Source organism: Schistocerca cancellata, chromosome 9 (genome assembly GCF_023864275.1).
Source record: "Schistocerca cancellata isolate TAMUIC-IGC-003103 chromosome 9, iqSchCanc2.1, whole genome shotgun sequence".
NCBI classification, from domain to species: Eukaryota; Metazoa; Arthropoda; class Insecta; order Orthoptera; family Acrididae; genus Schistocerca; species Schistocerca cancellata.
In genome coordinates, this window is record NC_064634.1 from 318970016 (window position 1) to 318984388 (window position 14373).

The following is a 14373-nucleotide window of genomic DNA, read 5'->3' on the forward strand; positions in this document are numbered from 1 at the left end:
ACATCGTAACTGCCATAAGATAACGTGGGTTTCTCCAGACCACGTTACTGAATATCAAATAGACCACATAGTCATAAGCCGCAAGTTCCGACACTCTCTGTTAGATGTCAGAAATAGAAGAGGAGCAGACGTTGGAAGTGACCACCACCTAGTTTTGGCAGAATTCAGACTGAATATAGTGGCAAATAGAACCAAGCTCAATCACAGGTGCAAGAAAATACACTCCTGGAAATGGAAAAAAGAACACATTGACACCGGTGTGTCAGACCCACCATACTTGCTCCGGACACTGCGAGAGGGCTGTACAAGCAATGATCACACGCACGGCACAGCGGACACACCAGGAACCACGGTGTTGGCCGTCGAATGGCGCTAGCTGCGCAGCATTTGTGCACCGCCGCCGTCAGTGTCAGCCAGTTTGCCGTGGCATACGGAGCTCCATCGCAGTCTTTAATACTGGTAGCATGCCGCGACAGCGTGGACGTGAACCGTATGTGCAGTTGACGGACTTTGAGCGAGGGCGTATAGTGGGCATGCGGGAGGCCGGGTGGACGTACCGCCGAATTGCTCAACACGTGGGGCGTGAGGTCTCCACAGTACATCGATGTTGTCGCCAGTGGTTGGCTGAAGGTGCACGTGCCCGTCGACCTGGGACCGGACCACAGCGACGCACGGAGGCACGCCAAGACCGTAGGATCCTACGCAGTGCCGTAGGGGACCGCACCGCCACTTCCCAGCAAATTAGGGACACTGTTGCTCCTGGGGTATCGGCGAGGACCATTCGCAACCGTCTCCATGAAGCTGGGCTACGGTCCCGCACACCGTTAGGCCGTCTTCCGCTCACGCCCCAACATCGTGCAGCCCGCCTCCAGTGGTGTCGCGACAGGCGTGAATGGAGGGACGAATGGAGACGTGTCGTCTTCAGCGATGAGAGTTGCTTCTGCCTTGGTGCCAATGATGGTCGTATGTGTGTTTGGCGCCGTGCAGGTGATCGCCACAATCAGGACTGCATACGACCGAGGCACACAGGCCCAACACCCGGCATCATGGTGTGGGGAGCGATCTCCTACACTGGCCGTACACCACTGGTGATCGTCGAGGGGACACTGAATAGTGCACGGTACATCCAAACCGTCATCGAACCCATCGTTCTACCATTCCTAGACCGGCAAGGGAACTTGCTGTTCCAACAGGACAATGCACGTCCACATGTATCCCGTGCCACCCAACGTGCTCTAGAAGGTGCAAGTCAACTACCCTGGCCAGCAAGATCTCCGGATCTGTCCCCCATTGAGCATGTTTGGGACTGGATGAAGCGTCGTCTCACGCGGTCACGCGGTCTGCACGTCCAGCACGAACGCTGGTCCAACTGAGGCGCCAGGTGGAAATGGCATGGCAAGCTGTTCCACAGGACTACATCCAGCATCTCTACGATCGTCTCCATGGGAGAATAGCAGCCTGCATTGCTGCGAAAGGTGGATATACACTGTACTAGTGCCGACATTGTGCATGCTCTGTTGCCTGTGTCTGTGCGCCTGTGGTTCTGTCAGTGTGATCATGTGATGTATCTGACCCCAGGAATGTGTCAATAAAGTTTCCCCTTCCTGGGACAATGAATTCACGGTGTTCTTATTTCAATTTCCAGGAGTGTAGATGTGGTAAGGTTAAAAGACCAACAGCTCAAAGAAACATTTGCCTTGAACTACAAAACAGATTCCAGGTCCTCTCTGAAGAATACTTTATGGAAGAGGGAATTGAAACGTGTTGGCAAAAAATTAAAGACAGTCATTTAAATGTGGGAGAAAAAAATCTTAGGATTTAATGCACATCAAAGGAAGGAATAGATCTCCGATGTTACATGGAATGAAATCACCCACAGGAAAGAACTAAAACTTAGGTTAAATTTTTGTAAGACAAGAGCGCAGAAGAGCGAAATGCATAAAGAATACACGGAGGCGAACAAAAAAGTGAAAATATGGCTACGTCGAGATAAAAGGAAATGGATACATGAGCAAGCAAAATTAGCAGAAGAGGCAGAAATATGAAAGAGCTCTACAATATTACCAAACAGATGTCAATGAAGAACTTCAGACATGAAGGACCAGTTAAGAACAAGGATGGGGTGATGCTTACAACTCAACAGGCACAGCTACAGAGATGGGAGGAGCACTTCAAGGAACTGTTAAATTGTGAAGACAACCAAGAGGAACAGCTAAGAGATGTTCGAGAGGAAGTCGAAGAAGATCAAGATATAAATTTGCAGTGCCCCACAATGGACGAAATTAGGATTGCCTTGAAAACACTAAAAGATACAAAGGCTCCAGCCTAGACAACATAGCACCAAAGCTTTTAAAAGCCGATATTGAAAGTACTGTTAAAATGCTCCATCCTTTGCTGTAGCATATTTGGCTTGAAGAGAAATCTCCAAAGGGGTAGAAAAATGGATTGGTGGTAAAGCTCCCAAAAAAGGGAAAGACTAACAACTGGCGTGGTACTATATTGTTGTCAGTGTCCAGTAAGGTCCTCACCAGAATTAAAGAATCCCTTGAAAAGTGAGTGCATAAAGAACAGGCCGGTTTTAGGGCACAATGCAGTTGTGTTGATCTTGTTAACACTCTTAGGATCATTTTAGAGCAAAGCAAAGAATTCCAAGCAACCATGTATCTGGCATTCATTGATTTTCAAAAGGCCTTCGATTCCGTGAAACGTAAAGTGCTCTGGCAGGTGTTGCGGAAGTATGGCATACCACAGAAGATCTTAAACATCATAAAAGATCTATATGATGGCTACAAATGCTGCGCACTCCACAAGGGAAATATGACAGAGCCTATAAAAGTAACAACTGGAGACCGGCAGGGTTGCATTTTGTCACCAACACTTTTTCTACTTGTTCTAGACTCTGTTATGAGAAGAGTCACAGCAGGCAGGATACGAGGAATCCATGAACGTCTGGAGGATTTGGATTTTGCAGACGACACAGTATTATTAGCTCAAAGGCTGACTGATATACAAGCCAAATTTAACTTGCTGAAAGAAGAAGCAGACTGCTGGCCTGAAGATAAAGACAGGCAAAACAAAGGAAGTGAGAGTAAATTCAGGGAACATGGAAGTGCCACTGTTAATAGGTGAGCAGCAGGTGGAGACTCAACTCATTCCTGTATCTGGTTAGTATAGTGACGGAAGATGGTGGAGCTGGAGACGATGTGAAAAACTGCATTAAAAGGGCAAATGCTGCCTTCATACAATTGTATCCAATATGGAAAAATAGAAATATCACGTACAAAACAAAAATCCGTATGTTTAATACAAATGTGAAGGCTGTCCTCCTGTACGCCAGTGAAAGCTGGAAAATGGATAAAAAGATAACATCCCAGTTACAAAGCTTCATAAATAGATGTCTTCGACACATCATGAATATCCGGTGGCCAGAAAAAATATGTAATGAGGAGATCTATCGAATAACAAACCAGATACCTATAGAAGACCAGATACGAGAGAGAAAGTGGGGTTGGTTGGGGCACACCTTGAGAAAACCAGGTGGAGCCATTGAGAATAAAGCATTGGAATGGAATCCCCAGGGAACAAAGAAGAGAGAAAGACCACGTGGCACATGTAAGAGGACAGTGGAAGGGGAAGCAAAAAGAGTTGGCAAGACCTGGGCAGAATTGAGGCAAATGGCCAAAGATAGAGAGACATGGCGAGTTCTCCTGGATGCCCTATGCCCCCATAGGGACCAAAGGAATTAAGTCAAGTCAAGTCAAACGTATCCAAAATCACAAAAGAATGTAATGTGCACAAATGATCAAATGGCATATGAACTGGAAACTATATACCATACAGTACCAATGAGACGCAGAAATGAACTGAAATATGCAAATAAAGGGAAGGCCAAGGCATTCTCTACAGTTAAGAAATGAATAAGAAAATTGAATTTTGGAGGAGATGTGCAGAAAGGGGTTGGTTATCAGCACAGGTAGCAAACCACTAGTAAGGGCTTAGAAAGGAGCAAATAATGAGAGAGCATATTGTGTGCGCGTGCGCAAGATGTAGGTTAGGTTGGAAAGTGACAATTTGGTTGTGACTTGCAGAAACCAAGAAATACAATTGTAAAATGTATAAGATAATAGAAATAGCAATTGAACAAGCACTGGGCATTTATCAGTTTGATTGCAAATTTTCAAATGTATGGGGAAGCAATTTATACACTACTGGTCATTAAAATTGCTACACCACGAAGAAATGCAGATGATAAACGGGTATCCATTGGACAAAAATATTACACTAGAACTGACATGTGATTACATTTTCATGCAATTTGGGTGCATAGATCCTAAGAAATCAGTACCCAGAACAACCACCTCTGGCCGTAATAATGGCCTTGATACGCCTGGGAATTGAGTCAGAGCTTGGATGGCGTATTGCGATGAGCCAGTTGCTCAGCCACCATTGACCAGACATTTTCAATTTGTGAGAGATCTGGAGAAGGTGCTGGCCAGGGCAGCAGTCGAACATTTTCTGTATCCAGAAAGGCCCGTACAGGACCTGCAACATGCGGTCGTGCATTATCGAGCTGAAATGTAGGGTTTCGCAGGGATTGAATGAAGGGTAGAGCCACGGGTCGTAACACATCTGAAATATAACATCCACCGTTCAAAGTGCCGTCAATGCAAACAAGAGGTGACCGAGACGTGTAACCAATATCACCCCATACCACCATGCCGGGTGATACGCCAGTATGGCGATGACGAATACAAGCTTCCAATGTGCGTTCACCGCCATGTCGCCAAACACGGATGCGACCATCATGATGCTGTAAACAGAACCTGGATTCATCCGAAAAAAATGACGTTTTGCCATTCGTGCACCCAGGTTCGTCGTTGAGTAAACCATCACAGGCACTCCTGTCTGTGATGCACTGTCAAGGGTAACCGCAGCCATGGTCTCCGAGCTGATAGTCCATGCTGCTGCAAACGTCGTCGAACTGTTGGTGCAGATGGTTGTTGTCTTGCAAACGTCCCCATCTGTTGACACAGGGATCGATACATGGCTGCACGATCCGTTACAACCATGCGGATAAGATGCCTGTCATCTCGACTGCTAGTGATATGAGGCCGTTGGGATCCAGCACGGCATTCTGTATTACCCTCCTAAACCCACAGATTCCATATTCTGCTAACAGTCATTGGATCTCGACCAACGCGAGCAGCAATGTCGCGATACGATAAACTGCAATCGTGATAGCTACAAACCGACCTTTACCAAAATCAGAAACGTGATGGTACGCATTTCTCCTCCTTACACAAGACATCACAACAATATTTCACCAGGCAACACCGGTCTACTGCTGTTTGTGTATGAGAAGTCGGTTGGAAACTTTCCTCATGTCAGCACGTTGTAGGTGTTGCCACTGCTGCCAACCTTGTGTGAATGTTCTGAAAAGCTAATCATTTGTGTATCACAGCATCTTCCTCCTGTCGGTTAAATTTCGCGTCTGTAGCACATCATCTTTGTGGTGTAGCAATTTTAATGGCCAGTAGTGTACTAGTTATTTTAAATGATATAAAACCAAACTAAAAGTCCATTAAGTGTGAGACAAACGCAGATGAAGCATGCCTACTAAGAAAGGAAGTTCAAAATTTAGCATTGTCTTGCTTACAAGGCAATACAAGTTGGTTGAAACAGCTGCTAGCAGGCATTGGTTATGAACTGCAACAATGATGACACATGGTTCTGAATGTATGCAAACAGAGATTGAACAGAAACTGACAATATTTATTTTGGTTATGTATTCTTTTTTTTGGACTATAGCTTGTGGCAACAGCCTAATCTGTCGTACAGACTGATGTTTGACTGTGAGCTAGTGAATGCAGCAAATGCGATGTCATTACATTATGGCACTTCTTTCTCTTCTTCTTTCTTTCACACACACACACACACACACACACACACACACACACACACGTTGGATTTCAGCACGTGTTCAATATTTTGATGGCATTATGGGTGAAAGACAAGTGAAACTGGTAGATTCAATATTTCCTATGAACTTAATATTCATTGTAACGCTTCTGAATATCACAGGAAACCTGAACTGCAATGGTCAGACAGTGTTCTGAATTACATTCCTACAGAATGTGAGTGTGTTGCCTTAATCACTGCCCTACACTATTTTGATCACTACCCCTCATTGTTCAGCAGATTGTAGATATTATGAAAGTGATGTGCAGCCATGGTAAAAGCAAAATGGACATAAATGTGTGAAATAAAGATGTGTTACGAGTTCATTAAGTAGTCTAGGCAGAAAATGAACTATGGTATTACTTGAGAGAAAAAACTGACACAATTAAATGTATAGAACAAACAATGTAAAATTTATCAATTACTACTGTTAATGTTTAAGTTTAAATTGTCTGTATAGACCACAGAAACAAGAACCAAGTTATTGCAGAGAATATACCCTTGTAGCAATAGTGTCATGTCTATGCACAGGTCTAATTAGCGAATTATTTATGCATGTGGGTAGCAAAAATATAGAAAATATTTAGCAAAGTACGATAGATGACTTTAACACAACAACTGTTAAAGCACAAAAGACTACTGTTGTCACATTAACAACAGTCCTATTAAAAGTTGTCATTTTTGTGTTTCATTAGATGGATCTCTTTCTCACCCCCCCCCCCTTTCCAGGAAACAAAAAGAGTCTTCATGCATATACAAATTAGGCCTAAATGTCAAGTAGCCCGTTGTACCAAGCAAAATCCTGTAGACAGGAATGCACACTAACAGTAGTTGAATTGATTGGAAGTAATAGAATCCTAGAGTTGTGTTTCAAAACCCAACCAGTAATGATATGAAACTAATATTGTAAACACATGCTTTCCTGTCACATAAATAAACAACTCTAGTATTTAACATTTATGACATAATTTATAAGAAGGGTGAAGGGACACCTCAAATAGTTTCCAGCCAAAAAACAAATAAGTAATATAATTCGGAATTATCTCTTGATTTAAGAGGAGAGGAAATATTAATTAGCAAAACAACATTTTAAATCCTTTTTGTTACATAAGGTATTTATTATTTACACACACACACACACACACACACACACACACACACACAATGAAAACAGTAGCCACTGCCCTCAGAACAACAACAACTACTGACAACCTCCAGCATTCCACGTGCTATATTAACGCCGACATATAACAATCGTGAAGTTCATGGGAGTTCTCTGAACAACGCGCCAACGATCGTTTTACATGGCTGTCTACCAATAACTTTCGAATAAACAAGAAGGTCTCAAAGGCAATAAATGTTCTTTCCTAACTAAAACATATGTTCTAGTGTCATGATGTCCCAATTATTACATGGATAATGTTTTATCTTGATGAAATACCGAAAAAGCAAGAGCTTGAATAAAAATACGAAAGATTGCAGTCAGTAGGTAGCGGTAGTTTGCATAGCCAACCATAACCACAAAATACTAATAAGATAAGCTATTCTTGTTACAATCATTGGCAGAAACATATGATCTTACCTCTTTTCTCGGTCTCGTTATTTCAACAGTAGTTTCCCCGTTAACATTCCTGCGGCAAAAAACACACACGTATTACTATCAACAAATACTTTACATTGGATAAAGTTCAATGTAGCCAACATAAACTGAGCACTATCATCAGAGTGACCAACATAACCAGTACAGTATCAGGAAAATTACGTGCAAGTTATATTTCAGAGAGAAAAGATATAAAACGTTTTTATTTTCTCTTAGCACTTCGTAACAAAAAAATCACAAATGAAGCACTACACACAAATAATTATTCAATGATTTAAATATACAGCATAGGTACAACGCGATAACAACAAGATGGCGACGGCCTTACATACCGAGTTAATGTACAACTAACAATTATTCGCCAATTTGTGTGTGTTAAACAATTTATTTCTCAGGTAACGAGTAGCAGCAGATGGGACACGGAACACACAGAGAAACAAACATGTTTATCGGTCTCGGGCTACATGTGTACGCTATGCAGCCTGCATATAACGGTGAAGATCGATTCTCACTGGACGTCAACAAAACGGCCGGCTACGTCATCATCAAATAGTGATTTGTTTACATTAGACAAAATCTCAACACAACGTTACCTATTTTAGCTGAGCCCCGAATGGTGAAAGTGAGGGTATGACACACCATATGTCGAAACAGTGTTTCAGAATTAAGGTATAAATCAACACTTCGTTGCTCACGTTGAAGCAGTAAGCTGCTAATGCTGCTACTTGTGAAGTTCAATTCTGTACCATTACTACTGCGTGTGTTTCTACACCAAGAGTATAATTTCACATGTGTTTTTGTTGTGTTAACGCACACTGTTAACTCAGAATGACAAAAATAAGTCATTTATAGTTATTCACTTCATTAAATTATTTCATCCTTAATTTTTGTACCTTGGGTGTGTTCACTGCAGTTTTACGCTGCTTCTATATTCTACTAGTTGGTGTGTTATGGACTGGAAGGTTCAGCCGTGGAACACACAGAACCAATTAAATACAGTTAATCCACCATCGCCGCCTCCCCCCTCCCCCCCCCCCCTCTTCGTCCAATTGGAAGATTCCCAAAAAATAGTTACCAGTGTGAAGGCATGGCACAAAAATGAACTAATTCACAAAAAAATTAAATAAAACAAGTCTTGATTCACAGAAGGAACAGTCGGTATACATGCAAGCAACCAAATGTTTACGTGATCATATATATTGTTCCAGGTTGTACAGAAGTAGAATAGTAGATCCCTTGAAATATACTATCATGTGGCATACACCACTTCTCTACACTTAAAATTTATGGATAAATCTGCAATCGCAACTCAAGTTGCCAAACAATCTTTGTTCACACTGATTTTTAAAAACATGTTTCCATTTACAGCACTGTTTCCATTTAAGTCTGCAACTTGCATATTCACAATGTGTACTAAGCTGTGTGTTGGGAAGAGGATGTATTGATATGTGGTGCTGCATTACTAATACTGAACAATGAAGTAGACAAATGTATAGTTATGTAAATAAGGCAGGAATGATAGGCTGTGCAAGCTGAGTGTGGAAGAAGGTACTGCTGTTCAGTTACTGCTTTTCATAATTTCACTCAGTCACTGGCAGAATTTGTTAGAGCCATTTGTTTCAAAGAAAGTCATATTTCAGAAAAGCAGTTCCTGTGAAGCGACTTGCTATCAGTTTTTGGTTTTTGTCAAATGAAAGGTTCTTTTCTGGGCCTTGCGCATTTATTCCACATTTCAAACCCAGTTATATCTAAAATAGTTTGTAAAGCATTGGCTGGAAGACGATACAAAGGCAACAGAATTACATGAACAACATTGGAACAATATGTTTTACTGTACATTGACTGATAGAAAAATGAAGCACCCAGGAGGAGGAGGAGGAGGAGGAAATAAAGTCAATTTACAATTGCACCATCATGATGCTGTAGCTCCTCTGGGCTGGATGTACGCAGTGATTACCTTGGGAAGGGAGTCAAAAAGCATTTTAGACCTTGAGGCAAGTTTCACTACAAACTGCCGTAAAAGGTCCTTCATATACTAGGATACTGGCACTGGAATGGAGATGGCGTCAAAGATAGTCCTACACGTGTTCTGTCTGGGGATCTTGCTAGCCACAGTAGTACTTCAACATCTCGAGGACAGTCCCTAAAGGTAAGTGCCATGAGTAGATTCATTGTCCTACTGATAAATGTCACTATGATATTGTCACATGGGAAAGCAGGATGTCTGTGACATTCCATTGTGAGACAAATGATCCCTCAATCGCTACTAGTTTTGACCTGAAGACACACCCAATGGTTCCCCACACCATGATACCAGGGATAACAACGTTGTGCCTCTCTGAAACATTTGTAAAATGGAACCCCTATCTATGTCACTGTTATACAGTGGTTACAGTACGCTTGTTCGCCCACTGCTTGAATACTGCTCAGCAGTGTGGGATCCGTACCAGATAGGGTTGATAGAAGATATAGAGAAGATCCAACGGAGAGCAGCGCGCTTCGTTACAGGATCATTTAGTAATCGCGAAAGCATTACAGAGATGATAGATAAACTCCAGTGGAAGACTCTGCAGGAGAGGCGCTCAGTAGCTCGGTACGGGCTTTTGTCAAAGTTTCGAGAACACACCTTCACCGGAGAGTCAAGCAGTATATTGCTCCCTCCTACGTATATCTCGCGAAGAGACCATGAGGATAAAATCAGAGAGATTAGAGCCCACACAGAGGCATACCGACAATCCTTCTTTCCACGAACAATACGAGACTGGAATAGAAGGGAGAACCGATAGAGGTACTCAAGGTACTCTCCGCCACACACCGTCAGGTGGCTTGTGGAGTATGGATGTAGATGTAGATGTATACCGGTGGTGGTCATCGAAGGTTGTGAAGGACTGCAACTCATCACTAACATGATGCAACGCCATTCATCAGAAGTTCATGCTTCCTGGTCACAGCGGCACTCCACACACTGCCGTTTGCATCGTGGTGTTAATGGCTGCCTACGTACAAGGTAGTAACTCCCTAATCTGACTGCTGCTAATCTCCAACCAATGGTGCAGCATGACAAACAGAATGTTGCAGACACTCAACTGCTTGTTCACAGGTGGCAGACACAAATTTCAAAGGGTTACGATGTGCTTAGTGTACAATACAGCGATTATCGCTTGTTGTGCTCAGACATGGACAACCAGAATCTCAACAACAAGTATGCCTACCTTAACTTTCCCATGCAAACTAACAATGGGACTCTGTCACATCCAAATGCCCCACAAATCTGGATACTGCACGATTAGACCATTCATACACAAGTATGTGACATCTCCATGTCCTTCACATGATCACTCAGCATGACACTGTTAACATCACTTATATAACCTGATGGGCAGGGTAACAACACTAATGCATTCTGGTTTTTGTTTTGTTTTAGGGTGCAAAAATAACTAGGGCTATACGTGCACACATCAGAATTTTAGAACACGAAGACAAAGAGAGGAGTTAAAAACAACTACACATTAATTCCAATTGATGGAAGAGAAGACAACTAAAATCAAGGATGTGGAGAAAGGTCTATAAAATATACCATTGAGAAAGGGAGATGATGAACTAAAAATTAACTGGTCTTTGCCATACTGCTACGATGGAAAAAAGTAAAACGCGATCCACAGTCCCCGTGTCGTTCACTAAAATGGCCAATAACTTAGACAGCACACACAAACAAGAGCGTAAGTAGTTAAAAAAAGGCATTCCGTCAGGAAATTGCAAACCGTCTGAGATTGAGCGCAATGAGTACACAATGGTGGGGAAGCACCACTGAACACAGGGCGATACCTAAAAAGACAGTGCCTGATATGCAACCTTGCTAAAATGATCTCCTCACAGTGAGTGGGCCGAGAGGTCATCCAAGCCATCGACAGAGGCTTTAATAACCTAGAGCTTGTTCCCATGAACGGAGGACCTGTGGTGAAGCCTAAAAGACATCACCTGTTGACAAGACGGCAACACAGAGATCATTGGAGGGAACGTAAGAAGCAGTGGGCTGAAGTACAAGGACTACAGCTTTGGCAGCAGCATAAGTGGCCTCTTTTCCTGTCAGACCGACATGACCAGGAACCCACATAAACATCAACAGTGGCTCCATCAAGAGTGAGCAAGTGACAGCTTTCCCCAGACCCGTTGGATGTTGTACAGCATACAGAGGCTTTGCGGGGCACTAAGAGAGCTGGAGCAGATGACGCAATTGAAAAGCCTGTATCACCGGATGTACTGCGTGGCCTGATGCAGGGCGAAGCGCGTGCTGTAAATACTGAACAGTGTTCCAGAAGCCGATACAGAAAAACGTCAGTGCCAATGATGAAGGCACACCCGACACCATGGTCAGTCAGAACCATCAGTGTACTATCGCAAAGTTCCATGTGAATGTCGTGAAACTGACAGCGACAGAGTGAGGCTGGAGTATGGTTCTTAAGAAGCGAATGAAGACCAAGGAGAACACGGGCCGCCGCATAATGCCAAGGTGGTGCCTTGGCGAAGGGCTTACACCCACTGTGAAAGTTGCAGGTAGCGTCCAGTAAATCTGCTGCAGCAAGAGCCAAAAGTGAACTTCAGGGTAACAGAGAAGGGGGACATGTCTCAAATTGATGATTAAAGTACGCATTCTGGCAGCCATTCTATTTGTCACAGAGCATTGTAGCTGTGATCATTTACATGCCCACCATTGATGTGTACATGGATGAAGTTATATTGACTTCCAGCCATGTCTTACGTGTACTTCACTTTTTTGTCACGCAGTAGATACTAAAATACTTATAATATGTTACTACATAAAATCAATTCATCTTCATTGTAAACACTACCACCTCTTCTACAGTAATGTCACAGCCTGTACTAATGAATGTGACAATGGAATCTGCAGTAGTTGTCAATTGCCCTGCTGTACACACACTTACTTAAGTCCTCCATTCTCTTATATAATTTCAGTTCTACTTCAAAGAGAGCCTGATATAGTTGTCTGTCAAGTGCTGACTAACACTTCAGTTTCTTTTTGCATTACTGCTGCTGCTGAGCAAGTAGAGATTTCTGGTAGGAGTTCTATTTCAACTTAGAATGTTTATAGTTTGCGCTTAGTACATTTCACAGTCACTCCTCTGTCACAGTGTGTGATAAGAAGATATATCTATTGTCTTGACATGACAACAGGTATTTGGACTTAGCATACATAGTCTATTAGGTAAAACAATTGCTACACTCTGTTACATAAGTCAGTCTACTATGCAATGGCATTTTTGGTAGCAAACAAGAAACAAAGTTTCCTTTGATCTGTATTGACACACCTATGAATAGCTGTTTGTGTGTTTGCAACATGTTGTAAACATTGATTGTTCTGCAGTAGCTACAAACAGTGTTGCTCACATTGTTGTAAAACTTGTTTCAAAATGTGTAATGCAGCTCACAATCAGTAATATCCAACCTAATGCCACAAAACTGAGTAAATTATTGGAGGCCCCAGAGATGCACAGACAACAGATTTTATGACCTGCAGATATGAATATGGGTAGTGAATACAACAAGGTAATTTGTGCACTATGTTTTCACAGAATAATCCTGTGATAATAAATGACACAAATTATGTATGCTCTCTCCCCCCCCCCCCCTCTCCCTCCCATTTCTCTCTTACAGAACAAGTGCACAATTTCTAAAAGCACAGTTGCAATTAAAATCACATCGTTCCTTCATTGGATTTTAAGCTCACCTGTCTCTCCTGACGTCATAATATAATAATATATGTTTTGTTCGGATCAAAAGCTGCGAAAGCCATTATTTCAGAATGCTAATGAAATGTTTCCCTTAAATTTATTGGAAATTAAATGCCACTGTGCTAATGTGTCCTCCATATAATGTTCATGGAGCAAGAACGATTTATGTCACTAATGTTTCTACGACGACTATCACTCTAAAAACTGTAAACAATATCATAATAAATATATCTGTGTGTGTGTTCCTCACATTAAATATGAAATCAATTTTATCTTTTTTTTGTCAAAGATTTTGTAATCAATGTAATGAAGGCAATTATCTGCTAACCCTCTCTCAACTGGAACTGAGCACAGGCAACACATTGTACTATCTACGTACCACTGGCAGCTAAATTAGTTAATTTCTTCTCATTCTCAGCCACGGCCATTTACTGAAAATGCTTCAGTCACAGAACAGTGGGAATTGACGGCCCAGAGCAGTATGGTAATGCATTCTTGTAATTTGGTTCAAATGGCTCTGAGCACTATGGGACTCAACTGCTGTGGTCATAAGTCCCCTAGAACTTAGAACTACTTAAACCTAACTAACCTAAGGACAGCACACAACACCCAGCCATCACGAGGCAGAGAAAATCCCTGACCCCGCCGGGAATCGAACCCGGGACCCCGAGCGTGGGAAGCGAGAACGCTACCGCACGACCTTGTAATTTGGACTGAGACTATAAAAACTTGGACGAAGTATAGGAATTGCATTCCAATCAAGAAACCGTTCTGGTCTGTATAAGTGCATTCAACCTCACATTTATTAATGGCAAGACACTATCAGAGCATAAATATTATATGCCATAGCAACTGCACGATTTCTCCACCTCTAATCCCCCCATACCTCTCATTTTTGCACTGTGCAAAGAAAGCGTAGCGCATAAATTAATCATGTACCCAATGAGGCAATTTAACTGAACAGCATGTCTGTTTCTGATCTGGACTTCACTCTCCCTAATGATTAATGAACAAGTGTCTGATCTCACTGGAAAACTGTGTCTACTTTGCTAAAAGAAAGGAAGA

General features: G+C 42.3%; 1 protein-coding gene across 1 annotated transcript in view; it reads right to left on the minus strand.

The window, feature by feature from the left end:
* LOC126101384 (sentrin-specific protease 6-like) overlaps positions 1–14373 on the minus strand; it is a 193981-nt gene that overhangs the window by 152813 nt on the left and 26795 nt on the right. Inside the window, exon 4 of the mRNA XM_049912050.1 lies at positions 7541–7589. Coding sequence (XP_049768007.1) covers positions 7541–7589 — 49 coding nt within the window. The remainder of the gene's footprint in view (positions 1–7540; positions 7590–14373) is intronic.